General features: G+C 35.6%; 1 protein-coding gene across 3 annotated transcripts in view; it reads right to left on the bottom strand.

The window, feature by feature from the left end:
* anos1b (anosmin 1b) overlaps positions 1-15,778 on the bottom strand; it is an 82,231-nt gene that overhangs the window by 55,373 nt on the left and 11,080 nt on the right. For all 3 annotated transcript variants that reach the window (XM_051094170.1, XM_051094172.1, XM_051094171.1), the window contains exon 2: positions 7,644-7,691. In XM_051094170.1, the coding sequence (XP_050950127.1) occupies positions 7,644-7,691 (48 nt within the window). The remainder of the gene's footprint in view (positions 1-7,643; positions 7,692-15,778) is intronic.

The following is a 15,778-nucleotide window of genomic DNA, read 5'->3' as shown; positions in this document are numbered from 1 at the left end:
GTGTCAATAGATTTCCATAACAGTACATATTTTTAAAGGCTGTTTTCCATAAGTATTTGCTGAATTATGACAAAATGAGATACCCAAAATTCCCTCTGTAAAAAAAATTGACTCTAATATGAAAAAGAATAAAATATAAAAATATATATATATAAAAAAAAAAAAGAAACTGACTTCATCCAGTGTTTAGATTTTTGTACTAGAAATGTATGCAAATTAGCACATATTTCAATAAACAATGCCTCATTAGCATATTTAAGCATAACATTTTAGAAAACTTGTATTACAAAAATGTTAACCCTTGCTTAGGTATTTAAAGAGCCTTATTTCACTATAAAGAACTTCAGTGCAATGGAAAGTTTCCATGAATGTTAAAGGTCATGAACCATAGATGCCAATAAAAAACTTTTGTCTGAAGAATATAAGATTAATAAAGCATTTCCATTGCTAACTAATCTAGTTAACTTACGTTAACAAATGAAAACCTTACTTTCTGATCAGAAAAGCATTTCTTCTAAATGTATGTCATCATAAACCAAAGGAGCTTTAAAGGGGTCTGTGACGTGGTGGAACAAATTCAGAAAATCTTTCTGAGAAGCAGCACAGACCCTCCGAGACCTTTTGAAATCCGTGCAGAACAAGATGGCAACAAATGGGAGAAAGCTGTGCTCGCTGCAAGAGGCCAAAAGAAAATGGAACGGTAGCCTGTGTTCCCGGCCTCACCTCCGGTGAACCTTCAAATGCCAGACGTGAAAACTGAAACATTAGAAGATGTAGCACGAGAAAGAGTGGAAGTCCGTTCATTTCTCAATGTCAAGAGTAAGTCAAATGGCTTATCCATATGGAAGCTGATGACAAACATCCACACCACCCCCTACCGAAACACAAATCATCTTAGACTTGATTTTGAAAGACTCTGTCCTGAGGTCTTTTCTTGACCTTTCAGCGTTCTCATTTCGCCTGTTCATGATTCGAAAGCAAGGCTGCATGTTCTGATTTAGTGTCCTGACATGTACATTCTCACGGGCTCCGAATGCACTATGACAAAAACCATATGTGCAGAAACATCTTTAATTCAGACTAAGAGCGTTTCTGAATCCCGAGAGCTCTCTAGAAAACGAGCAAACGCCTTCGTAGCGAAACATCAGCCTCCTTGACGAACGCAGGACGGGCCGGTCATTAAAGGTGTCACACGGGGCAGCAAATGAACTGGAAAACATCCGCTGCTCGCTGCACTTTAAATCAGCACACAATCTGCGCTGGTGCATTCTGGGAACAACCTGGGTGTTCCGAATGTCTGCAATCCATTGAGTTGCCATTGCATTTCAGGTGTCTGCAGGCCACACGCAACACGCTTGCAGCAAACATGTTGCTTAGGGTGGAGGAGAAACGACGACACGAGGCCACGGAGTTCACCAGCCTGCAGAAACTCTCTGCGGCGGCGAGGAGGAGTCGTCTACGCGCAGCAGTTTCGACTCATATGGTTTGAATGAATCCGTCATCATAAACTATTTTACGTGCCGTTAAAGGTAACAGAGCATATTTCAGATATGTAAATGGTAACCAACCATGGTTTACTTTAGGAACTCTAATGTTGGCTTTGAGACTCTCTGTGGTTTTGAAGCTAAATGTATGCTTTAGGTGAAAACCACAGTTGATTTCATGCTGGTGCCATTATTTGGTGCTTTGAATAAGAATGCGTCGAGCGCTTTAAGCGTGGAGCTGTTTGAACTGGGGTTTAATGTTACAAAATTGATGTATTTAAGCTTCTGGAAAAAATCATTGACAGTAAAGCTGTCACAATACTTCAATCACATCTTGCAAGCCATGTAACACTACAAGTACTTTATCGCTGTTAAAATACGAAATCCATGTTGGCAGACAAACTTTTCTGGATGTAGAAAAAAACTTTTAGGCCATTTAGAATGAGCAACTTAGCTAACGATGTCGCATTTGATGGCGAGCGTCCAGCAGAATGAATTAGATGTTTTTGGATTGTATTTAATTGCAAAAGTTTATGTCATTACTAAGATTTGTGTTCTTCAACTGTTTTCCACTTTACTAGTCTGTGACTTGTTTTGATGTTTAGAATTAACTCTAAACAACAATTGTATCAACTGAAACAGCTCAAAACAACTAAAGTGTTACCACACATTTTTATATTGCTTTTTTGGTAACACTTTACAATACGTTTCATTAGTTAACATTAAGTTAACTAAATTAGTTAACATGAAATAAAAACGAACAATACTTCTCAGCATTTATTAATCTTACTTAATGTTATTTTCAGCATTTACCCATGCAGTATTTAAATAACAAGTTGTGTCTGTTAACATTAGTTAATGCACTGTGAGCTAACATGAACTAACATGAACGAATAACTAACATTAACAAATAGTGTAATAAATGTATTGTTCATTGTTCGATCATGTTAGTTATTACATTAACTAATGTTAACAAATGACACCTTATTGTAAAGTGTTACAGTTGTTCTCATCATTTTATTCTATCGCAAAAACATCTAATTTACATTTTAGTGGCGCAAATTAAATTTTACAAAAATTAGAGTTGCCACATCAGCTAATTAGGGCTGCTTTTTATCTGTGGCCGTGGGTTGATTGATTTAACAGATTGCATAATTATATTTGACAGAAATGCTTGTATTGAAATATTTCACTTTACCCAATGTATAATTTACCAATGGTAAAACTGTGCTAGCTAATAAAACAGAATAACATGATTTTTGTGGAGGGACACTGGTAACAGATTGATGGGTCTCTCCAGTATTGTTACTAGTTATTAAAAAAAGGGTCACACTTTATTTTCTCACTATTCTCACTATTAACTAACTATTATCTACAACTTTTGTCTCATTAAACTCCTAATTTGCTGCTTATTAATAGTTAGTATTAGTTAAGTTTAGGTATGGGGTAGGGTTAACGGATCTAAAATATGGTCATGCAGAATTAAACATTAATATAAGTACTAATAAACAACCATTATGCTATATGCTAATAAGCAACTAATTAACAGCGAGAACTGGTCGCTAAAGTGTTACCAAAAATATATATCTTAAGCATTAAAAACATACTAGGAATATCGATAACACTTCAGTATAAGGACCAATTTTTACTATTAACTAGTGCTTATTAACATATTGGCTGTTTATTAGTACTTACAAAGCATTTGTGACCCAGGACCACAAAACCAGTCTTAAGTATCACGGGTATATTTGTAGCAATAGCCAAAATACATTGTATGGGTCAAAATGATCGATTTTTCTTTTATGCCAAAAATCATTAGGATATTAAGTTGAGATCATGTTACATGAAGATATTTTGTAAATTTTTTACCGTAAATATATCAAAACTTAATTTTTGATTAGTAATATGCATTGCTAAGAACTTCATTTAGACAACTTTAAAGGCGATTTTCTCAATATTTTATTTATTTTTATTTTTTTGCTTTGTCACATTCCAGATTTTCAGATTGTTGTATCTCGGCCAAATATTGTCCTATTAAACCACACATCAATGGAAAGTTTATTTTTTTCAGCTTTCAGATGATGTATAAATCTCAATTTCGATAAATTGACACTTATAACTGGTTTTGTGGTCCATGGTCAGATTTATTCTACATGACCATATTTCACATCCCTAATCTTACCCAATACCTGAATGTAACAACTACCTTACTAACTAATAATAAGCAGCAAACTGGGAGTGTATTGAAGCAAAAGTCATAGTTATTGTTTTTTTAATAGTGAGAATTGGACCTTACAATAAAGTGTGACTGGAATACCTTGAAATAGTCGACTGTAAACTGTAAATAGTTACTTTACAAAATGCTTGTATTATCACCCTCAAATGTGAAATTTTGTTCACCATCTGTTAACCTTGATGAAAGATGATTTATAACAACAACTGTGTTTATGATTACTACTGTTCAGTGATTTTCAAGTTGAAATTGTGTGTAATATACAACAGTGGACTAGTTTTTGGCTAGTTTTAATTGACATTGGGCTACTTTGGTAACGCAGATCTGGCAAACCCGACAAGAGCACTCTGGAACCGCCAGTATTTTGTGATAAGAGGCTGATTTATCAGCATGAGAAACAAACTATAATATCACTGCTTTCAGATACCTAATGAGACTCATTTTAAACCTCCAAAATCACAGTTGCCAAACAAAGCTGGAATAAGTCCTTCTGTGAAACTTCCAGGAACTGTTAAATGTAATGAGCTCCCAAAATCTCAAAACAATACGCCCCTTAAAGAGGGAACTTGCTGAGTCAGCAGTGGCCGTCAGTGCCCTTCAGAGACTGAACAGCAGCTCAGCTGGCCACACACAGACTGACCCTCTTGTGCTGCCCCTCATGACCCTCCAGACGTTCGGCTCACCTGCTGATCAGAGCCCAAAGCTTGCGCCCCAGCCCAGCCCGGGTCAACCCCAATAGGGCACAGGCCTCCATCTGCTTCTAAGCTTTACTTAAGAAAAGAGAGAGTGGCTTCAGCAGGGTTAATCCCGTTCCAGAGGCGTAGTAAAATGCGTGTGTTTCCACAGTGAACCCTGGGTCAAGCCTGATGGATAAGACTGGACAAGTGCTGGGGTGACGCCCTGATCTGTTTAGCTGTAGATTGTGTATTTGGAGATATTCCTTTCAAGCAAGAAGTATACTCCAAGTTCATTTAATTGAACTTAAGGCAAGACACCACATGTGAATAATTAAATTCAAAATCAGAGAACAAAAATCTGAATACTGGAACAAGCCAAGGTTTTTTATTTTGTTGACATATCGAGGGGATTCTCAATATCTCTTTTTATCATTCCATATGTCAGAAAATACTGTTAACAGTAAGAAAAAACTAACCATGTTTTAGGATACAAATCAGGTGAATGATATATGAACAAAACCCTCTGTGAAAACCTAAAGAGGAAATAAAACTGGACAGTTTGGTGTGTGTAAGTGCTACTGAAGTGCATGAGAAAATAATTTTGAGAGGCAGCCTGTAAATATATGTACTGTATAAGTGACAACTACAGATGCATATAGTTTAAACTGTAATAAAATAAACACTCAAATGTGTATTTTGTATGTTTTCTTTCCACTAGTCTGAAAGAAGACGAAGCAAAATAGCTTGTCTGATTCACAAAGTCTAATCTTCTATAAGGTATACAAGTACTATAAGCACATAAACAGTAGACTGAATGATTACATTCTTATTGTTTGTATTTAAAGTAGGTATAATACGAGCACACATTTGAGTAAAACATATATTTTGTAAAAGATCTGCGTTGTATTCAGTTTAGCAGATCAACTGATCATGCACTCAAAATATACAAACAAAAAACTTGAGACGTAGAAAGTCCTTTGCAAGCAAACAAGACATTACAAGAAAACAGAAAAAAACGATGTCTTCCTGGCCTGGGCTTTAAACGAATAAACAGGAGCTAATTTCAAGTGCTCTTTTAGAGACGCAGCTCAGCCCAGGAGGATGTGAACACAGCTTATTTTCATAAGAAGCACAACATTTACTTTACCTGTTATTGGAAGGGCTGACGGTGGATTACTTCCATCTGAAAGCAATTAGGACGGCTTAAACGCTTGGTGTGAGAAATACGGCTTTCACGAGGAATGTTTTTGCTCTTTTTCATTCAGGGATTTTAAAGCTCTGACCCTCAGGGTGAGCGGTGGCGGTTGGTGATTGGCGGACGGCAGCCAGAGATGTCTGGGTTCAGGCAATTACCATTAACGAGCTAACCATGTTTACTAGCTTATCGAAGGGCAATTATGGGTGCATATCACTATACCTAAAAAAACTCAGTCTTGGGTATTCTTCATGGTCTGCTTCAGTCTCAGTTCCTCTGATCTGGCCCTGTTTTCGAGAGCTTATATTAAACCACAACTAGGGCGGTTCGAGTTAAACTGTGGTATGCGGCATTTGAAAGACCTTGCAATGCAAATTCATTTTAAAAGGTTAAAAAACGCTACTGGATCATCTGGGTTAACAGTAAAATTGCTACTAATTCCAACCCATACTCACTGAAAAAATGCACATGTGGCAACACTTCTTGCATATTTTGCAATACTTTCAAGACGAAATGTCCAGTGAGCTGTAGCACCTACACTAAACCCTACCTCAAAATTAACTGAGTGTTAACAAAAGTAAATGTGACATAAAAATGCATTTGCACCAGGTGAGCTACCTAGCAAGTTTACTGCATCATAAGAGCCATATATGCGACCCTGGACCACAAAGCCAGTCATAAGGGTAAATTTTTCATCATCTAAATAAATGAGCTGAATAAATAAGCTTTCCATTGATGTATGCTTTGTTAGGATTGGACAATATTTGGCCGAGATACATGTATATCCTTATATATATCTTATATATATTTTATATATTTATACAAGTGTCTGGAATCTGAGGTTGCGAAAAATCACCTTTAAAGTTGTCCAAATGAAGTTCTTAGCAATGCATATTACTAATCAAAGTTTTGGTATATTTATAATAGGAATTTTACAAAATATCTTCATGGAACATGATCTTTACTTAATATCCTAATGATTTTTGGCATAAAAGAAAAATTGATCATTTTGACGCATACAATGTATTTTTGGCTATTGCTACAAATATACCTGTGCTACTTACGACTGGTTTTGTGGTCCAAGGTCACATATGTGTTTATAAAATTGTAAATTGTTGTCATAACATAGTATTGTGCAATAGACTGCGCAAACATAAGAAATAAATTGATAATATTGCCCATATAATTAAAATTTGTATATATATGTGAAGGTAAGTTCTTGGAGTTCTGCAAAAAAAAAAAATTCCCATGAGTCGGTTGCATATTTCCTTAAAGTAATCTGAATCCAGGGAGCTCTTGAGGTAAACGCGTCCTTGCAAATGGACTCAAGTGGAAGGAGAGGTGTGTTGTAAATGCTTATTGCATTACTCCTAACCTGTCCTTATTTATTTCCCATAGGGCAAACCAATTAGGAAAAACAAACTTGCTCTTAAAGTCAACATGAAACATGTTCACAACCCATTACTTTTGTAATGTGTTGGTGATTTTATCCACTGGGAACTGGATAGTAAAAGTGATCTGACAGATGGTTGGTGGGGATGGAATTACAAAATAAATCAACTTAGTGATGTAAGCTAAAAATATGTTTCTAAAATGGAGCAAGTTATTATATTTTGATGAAAGATTAATTTTTTTCTATTCCTGCTCAGTAACATATTAAATATCATCAATTCAATGTATGTTCATAAAATGGAAGTGTGATGAGCGCCAAAATATTAAAATGCTATTTCTTTTTCTCCCATAAAGTACTACAACCTTAAATGACTGTAATCTGTTGGAAGGAATGAGTTGTAATAAGGCCAGAAATTGCCCTGGGTACAACAGCGGCTCTCAGTGCTGTTTATGTTGGGTTTCCAGAAGCCATTAGACATGAGAGAGGTTTAGTGTAGGTACAGGGCATGTGGTTTGTATAAAGGCATTAACCTTTGGCCATTTCCTTGTAATAAAAGGAAATTACATTTGAACAGAGTTTTATTTAGCAGCGCTGAGGCAGTGTGAGAAGCTGTGAGCTCAATGAATAATGTCAAGCTCATTAATCTAAAAGCAGATTTTACCTGTGAACATCTCCTGTGGTCTTCACACCAGTCCAGCACATGGTCATTCTGAAAGAAACCAAGAAACACAAACAATTATAATGTTATTACATCTTTTTACGTTTTGGATCACTAAACATATAAAATAGAGTGCACATTTTATTTCATCTTTTAAGGTTGCTCACACAGTAGAGAAAACTCTGACATATGGGAATGTATAAATAAATTCTGAGAATGTGGAAAGATTGTGGTCAGTTTGAGATTGAGCCGGAATACAACAAACAGGACTTCTGTAGGTACAACTGTGTCACGTAGAAGAGTTGACGCCTAAATATTTCGCAAACAAAAAACAAAGACAACCTCAAAGGTTTTTAAAGCACTTTTTGTAAAGCTTTGAAATCTTGTCTCCACAAGACAAAAATGTCTCCACAATCTGCTTTTGAAGAAATATTGTAGTATCATGCTTTAACACTACATTAGGCATGGGCCGGTATAAGATTCTGACGGTATGATAACCTTGGATAAAAATATCACGGTTTCACGGTATCACGGTTTTCACTTCATCTTTTAATCAGTGTACTTTTAAAAATAGATGTGATGTGGTAATTTAGTTATATACTAGATTTAACAAAAACAACTAATTACATTATTTAATTTTTTGTGTGTGTAAAAACAAATAGTACTGCTAAAAATATCAAAATAATGCTCTAAAATAAATTTTAATTTCAGTGTTGATGCATATTAAGGCAGAGAGTGCGAGTGTACTGCGCGCGCGGGCACACACACACACACACATAGTCTCATCAGTTCACGAACACTCAAAGACACATTGTTGTACTAATGTTCAATCACAGAAACGTAACGTTAGTACATATAGTCTGCTATTCCCCACTCTGTAAAGTAACGTGCAAGAGGAAATTAGTTGATGTTAGCTAATGTTTATTAATTAGCCGTGTTATCTGACTTGGTAACTTAGATGTTTGCAAAAGTTCATTTCAAGACAGCTTTAAGTTAACAACTCACCTTGTATTTAGCGAAGAGTGCTGGATGGTGCAACAAGTAGCTATAGTATAAGGAGTTTTTGGTTCATTTTTGTGCTGCGCGAAAGGAAGACGGCTAAAAAGCATCATCCTATTTTTTCTTTATTTTGCAAAAGCACAAAGTTTTGTTTTAATTGTAAATGTACACAAACAAACGCAACCAGTTTTACAGTTTCGATTATCTGTATGACTAGAAGGAGTCATTACCACTGTTAGAAGGAAAAGCCTTTCCATTATCATAATAAAATACAGTCAGCCAAACATATGGAAAAAAATCACACTGCTTAATCGTTATCAACACACTTAAGTAATATTATGCCAAACCACTTGTTTTATGTGGATACTGGAATGCAAGTGAAGTACAAAACCAGGTTTATGTAATAAATAATATTTTGGCATTCAAATACATCTCATATACAGAAACATTTGGATTTGTGTCGAATGAGAGACCCGACATTAGTTTCAGTTTTACTTTAGCCCTAATGAATTTATTTTGGCTTGTCGTTTATATATTCTAGCTCCTTATATTTTACATCCTTGTTCTTTCCTGAATATTGTTAAATTGAAGAATTTTTATAGAGTGAGGGGAAACTAAAATAGCCTAGCCTATGTTTATAGTGTTTGTAAACATTTCGCGTCGGCTTCAGAATGTAATAATAAAATGCGACTTATAGGCCTAGACGATCTATCTTTTTTTTCCCTCTCTCTCAAAAATGCAAGTGTATTTTATTTTAATCATCCAGCAAACGTTTTAAAGTATTTTGATCAATTACTAGGGAAAAAGACCTTTTAAACCGTTTAACTGATTGTATTAATCGGTCAAAATTCTTTCCGTCGGTTAACGGCTAACCGGTTAATATGAGCATCCCTAATTTGATGTATTGCCTCCTTTAGCAGCGACTCTTTTTAAACATGATTTGCATGTCGGTTGACCCTCCTCTTCCAAGCCGTGGCCATCAGAATTTTTGCGGTACACAAAAAATTTCCACTCCGTTGACTTGGTCTTTTTTGACGGGGAGAAAAGTTGTGGGGGTTCACCTCCTTCGCCATCCTGAACTTTACTGCTGAGTCTCACTGACGCGCCTGCCAGCACTAACCGGTTTTCGCTGCAGGTACGCACACACACAACCTAGTAGGGAGTCCTGCGCTTTCACTTTGACGACAAAAAATGCACATATCGTAGGAACGGTATAACTTTTTTTGTTTGCGGTTTTGAAACCGTGACTTTTTCAAACCGCGGTAAACCTTGAAACCGGTTATCATCCCATGCCTACACTACATACATTCACATCAAATGTTAACTCTTTGGTAGAGTTATGCTCACTGGACACTGCACTTATTCACAATCACAAAAGTACATAATTTGCATGAGTTTTAAAGCCTTGCCAGTAAAACATTTCATTCAGGTGCTGTTCTGACACATGCTTTTTTCGGAGCACATACACCTGAAGCATGCACATACTAAAAATCCTTCTTAAAAGTTTTCTTAAGCGTCTAATATTGTCAAAAACAACATATTGCCCCTTTTTCATTCTCAGATGCCTGTCGGTGTGGCTGGATGTAATAATGAACGTAGTGGTCGTCATTTACTCCTGACATCTGAGCCACTGAAGATGCAGTGGATTACGTTTGTTTGTGAAGGGAATGCACCTCCCGATGACCCGATCTACGTATATCCGTCTATGTTTGTCGTGATCCAGCTTCACTTACAGCAGAAGTGAGTATAAGGTTTTTTTTTTTATGAATCTTTGCGATTGCCTTTCCTAATAATGTGCTAGTTAACAAGTTTAGCGGCTAAACACGGCTAAACGCGGCTAAAGTAAACAGGCTTGTCACTCCACAGAGAGAAGAGAGGGGCGGGGCGAGCAGAGCTCATTGGCATTTAAAGGAGTAATCCGCTCAGAATGAGATGATTTTTGCAGAGCTCATTTTGACAAGGTAAAAAGGGTGTTGTTTTACAAAACCATCAAGAATTTTTAACCAAAGCATATTATAGACTTTTCATTAAGACCCTAAAGAATCATATCAACTTGTGGAAAATGGGCATCTGATGACCCTTTTAATGTTAGTTAAACAAACACAAAGAAAAAATCACTTTTAATACAGTTGCAGTGAAGTGTATATAATAACAACAATAATAAACAATGCATTTTATTTAATAGCACCTTTCCAAATACCCAAGGTCACCTACAGCAAACAAAAATGGTAAAAGAAATACAAAAAGAAGAGTAACAATAGACTAACAAATCCTGCCAGCATTACAAAAATCAACAGCACAACTGCATATATACATCATAAATACTGTACAGGCCTAAATATGAGAAGCTAAATTTTTAAATCGATGCGATATTTTACTGGGAGCCAATGTAGAGGTTGGAGAGGTACGGAGACAATTAATATTACGCAAGTGGAAATATGCAGTACGCGTAATATTATTACATGAGATTCGAAGGAGAGTGTGCACTCAGAATGACACCCAGACAAATTGCATCAATATCCAATCAGATTTAGTTAGAGTCGATCTTGTACCAACGAGTAAGACCTCAGTTTTATCACTGCTGAGTTTTGGAAAGTTGGCTTAAAGCCAATCTTAATTTCAACTAGACATCTGGTCAAGGAAGGTGGAGTAAAAAAGCTAGAGGGTTTGGAAACAGGTACAGCTGGGTGTCATCGGCATAACAGTGAAAACAGAAAATATGGTGAAGTTAAGAAATGATGACAGTGGGCCCAAAACAGAACCCTGAGGGACACCAGTGGTAACTGTAGATGGTCTTGATTGAAAATTGTTAATTTGAACAAACTGAGTGCGACCGGTGAAGTATTGTTAATAAACTAGAATCAGCAGCCAATAACAAATTATTAGTAATTTTAACAAGAGCTGTACTTATGGTGGGGACGAAAACCGGATTGAAATTGCTCAAAACAATTTATTATTGAAGATGATTGTAAACTTGAGTTGCAGTGCTTTTTTTCCCCAAATTTAGATGAATGAAAAATTAGAAATTGGACGATACTTGATTATATATTGTTGTTTTTAGATTTGTTCATTTAATTTCTTGAATGCTACTGCTAAATACACATACTGTACCTGAAAAATAAAGCTGTTTGTTTTATTTGTATATTATGTGTGTTTGTAATGTGTATCTTTGTTCTTGTATTTGTTCTTCTTTGGCCTAAATATCGCCCAGTACCATTGAAATATTTTTAAATTTCAGTGGTTCGCTGCTAGGGGAACTATGTATATGAACCCATGAACCAGTGTCAGTATGTTTTTTTAACCGATCTCAGAACAGTTTTGTAGATTTGTAAATATTATTAATGCCAAATTTGTAGAATAAAAACTGCCTACCTACATTTCCAGTAAATAATGAGACTCTAACCAGCAACCTACTGGGTTACAAGTCAGACACCCCTAGTGAAAAATAAATATACTAAAATGTATTTAAAATACATTTACTGCATGCTAAGTATACTACAAGTACATATACATATTATGTACTTAATAAAAATACCCTGCAATTGTACTTAGCAATTGTACTTTAGCATACTAAACTAATTTTGTACTTAAGGCACTTTAATTGTGTGGAAGTAGTGCTGAAATTCAACTAAAGATATACTGAAGTATATCTGATTGTGCTGAAGTGGAACTATTGCAAGTATACTTTAGTTACACCTTAAATATTTTGCGTTAAAAGACCAAAATTATTTAAAGATCACACAATCCTCATCAACAGTCACATTAAAAAATATTTTAGGTTTAATATTAAGAAATGTGCATTGTGCACAATTAGTACTTCAAATAAAGTTTAATTACAACTTAAAAAAAAAAAACATTTTTATGTCAGTAAGTCTGAAGTGATATGTCAGTAAATATGTTAATAGACATGAACTAAAATAAATGCATTTTAAATCTATTACTTTTTTTACTAGGGTCTTTATAACCATTAGGCCAAACTGCCCCTTAAAAAGTTATACTGCAGTTTTAGTAAAACATTTGCAATTAAAAGGTTGCACCTTTTACACAATTCTGACCAGCAGGCATCACCATCCTTTTAAGTGCTTCAAAACAGTGGATCATTTTGCCATGCAACTGGTTTAATTGATTCAAAGTTTTAGAAAAAGGTAATCCCAAAGAATTGCAAAATGCAACAGATTAACAGGTGAGTTAATGTAAGGACAAAAGACAAACTGAAACTATTCTTCATAACAAGAACTAAACAAGACACAGGTGTGCATAATTAAAAAACAATGAAACATAAAACCAGGAAAGATTAAATAAACTTCAAAATAAGAGTCTGAAAGAACATAAATCCACAGGATAAACATGACAATCTGAATCCATCTCTTTTAAATTCTCAATGAATGCCTACATTGAGTTGGATTCATTCATTGAAACACAGGAGCACCACACTTCTGTCATTCATAAACCATGTCTACAATATATATTTGCCTCCAGTGGCATATAAAGCCTGAGGTCAGAATTCCTTCCAGTGTGGGGCGACATGGGCAAGAATGAATCATGTATGAGGAAGTAAACACACCATAACCACAGCCTCAAGCATACGTCAACACCTAACCAAACCTTGTTTCGGAAAAGCGGTGATGAGGATTTAACCACAGCTAATGAATGACGGTCCAGAGTGTCTGTGTTTAGACTTCTATTATGTCACAGCGTCTTGGGGAATGATGGGACAGCAGACACCACAAAAACAAAGACACTTCTGTAACTTCATGTAAAATGCCATATGAATGCTGCTCTGAAACGATGGCAAAGGCAAACACATATAAGAGCGATCATCAGGCAGGCGAACGCCGCAGTAATCCTCCAGACACTCCCTCTGGGTAACCAATATTTATCCTCAGCAAACGTGAGTCACGCCTCCTCTGAGGTCCCGCAAGGCTTTTGTGAGGTTTTAATTAGGACTTTAGGGACAGAGAGAGCCCACTGTGTGTCATGGAGTCTCCAGTAGTGATCTCCAAAGGAATGCTGGAGCGTAACATCATCTCAGGAGATCACATCAAGGCTAAATCCTTCTTGATGAGCTTCCCAGACTAAAGCTCTCACTCCACACCTTCAAACTAAACCAACTAAACCCATAACACTTACAGGTCTGTTTCACAAACTTTCATCAGGAGATAAAAAAAGAAATCCTCTTAAGTTTGTTTTAGATGTTTCTTTTTACTTTAAACACAGAAAACAAGAAGATAAAATTGAAGTTAAACCCTTAGTCTTAGGGGCTGAAGACATGTCCTGCCCACTTAAGAGAGAACTGAGCCTTTTCCCCTCAATGAGAGATTTAGATTAAACCATAAAAACCATTTATCCAACTGATAAAAAATAAACCGACTGTAGACTGCTATTAATCACTGTTAAAGTACATTAAACAACCACAAGCAATCATCAGTGCGGATCATGAACTGTGATGTGTTTGCTTAGACAGTTGAGGATAAATATATGACGGAGCTAAAGCTCAGCTCAAAGGTCTGTCTGTGTCATGTGTCTTCTGACGTCCAGCCAAAACTAACATACACATACCATCTTACTGATTTATATTTTAAATGCTATTTCATTAGAAATGCATTGTTAAAGGAATAGTTCAGCAACAAATTACAAGTCATTATTTTCTCATCCTCACGTCGTTCCAAAGTAGTATTACTTACTTTGACTACCAGAATGCAGAAGAAAATTTTGACAAGTGTTTCAGCTGTTTTAGTCTATATTATGAAAGGCAATGGGACTCAACCTTTTCAAGCACCATAAAGACATTAAGGTACAACATTTTCTATATTCACTCTCAAATCAAATTAAAGGATCTCTAGAGCCTGGTTCTTGCTCATCAAGAAAGCATGAGCTCTATATGTGCGTTGATCAGGGGTTATTTAAATGCCTAAATGTCTCTTTTATTGGCCATTTTACAAAATTGGTGCAAACTGCTGTCCCACAACCAAATAATACATTTAAAAAGCACTTAAATATTCAAATTTTAGATGTTTATTAAGATCCCTTATCTATTGAAACCCACAATGATATTTAACCCTTCAATGCATTACTGTTTCGCCAATCATTATTACATATTCGGGTCTTTAGTGACCCGGTCCTAAATATCCAGCATGGATGGATCTCTAACTGCTGCAATAGCAAAAAACTCTCTTGATATTTTAAGAAAACGTACAGAAGATTAAAATAAAGCATATTTCACTACCTTTTGAAACTTAGAATGGTTCAATTTGAGCAGATGATTTTACTATCACTGTTATTATCAGAGCACACTTCCACAGTAAATTCAGCATCTGGCTCATATTCATGATCTCAAACATATTCGCAAAACTAGTGTTTTCAGTGACTTCAAAATCATTATTTTGTTCCCTGGCAGTTTATTCACCACATCCACTATCAAATGACAGTGACATTTATATTTATACAGTAATTGCTCTGCAGTAAAGACATTCAAACCAATTGTGAAACATCACGTCATTAATGTCTATTAAACAGTGCCACCTCGAAAACTAAAGGTGAATTGCATGTATTTAGTCATCAGCTATTTACATATTTTTGCACACAAAAATATATTTGCACTATTACTATTACACACTTTGGGTCTCTAGCGACCCTATACACTTTTTATAAAAAAAAATGATCAGAAAACAGACATTTTTTTGTATGTTATTATTTTTTCTTGTTTTACTGTTTATAATGAATAGGTTGAGGAATACTAAAAAGGCTCATGTCAAACTTTAAAAAATTAAGGAGGGAGAGGGTAGTAAATTACGTCCCACGTATATATATAATTTTTTTTTCTTTTCTTTGTAAATTATGAAACTGTATGTAAAACTTTATTTCATGGTACTATACCGAAACAGTCATGGTTTACAATGAATTTATAACAGCTAATGAGTGTTGTTAGGCACAAAGCAAAGTGGAGTTAGCTTAGGGTGAGCAGACGTCCCACTTCCTGAGGACACGTTCAGCACAGGATTTCTATATTACTTAAATTAACCAGGTGTTGTTTGTTTGCGCTGTGCCAATCGATCATTGCATGACAGCAATATACCCTGAGAATGATTCGAAAGCATGGAGTGTCTGCTCTGCTCTCTATAGCTCTTGCGGTACTTTGA

Source organism: Labeo rohita, chromosome 22 (assembly GCF_022985175.1).
Source record: "Labeo rohita strain BAU-BD-2019 chromosome 22, IGBB_LRoh.1.0, whole genome shotgun sequence".
Classification (NCBI taxonomy): Eukaryota; Metazoa; Chordata; class Actinopteri; order Cypriniformes; family Cyprinidae; genus Labeo; species Labeo rohita.
The sequence above is the reverse complement of the archived record's forward strand: the minus strand, read 5'-3'. Positions and strand labels throughout refer to the sequence as shown.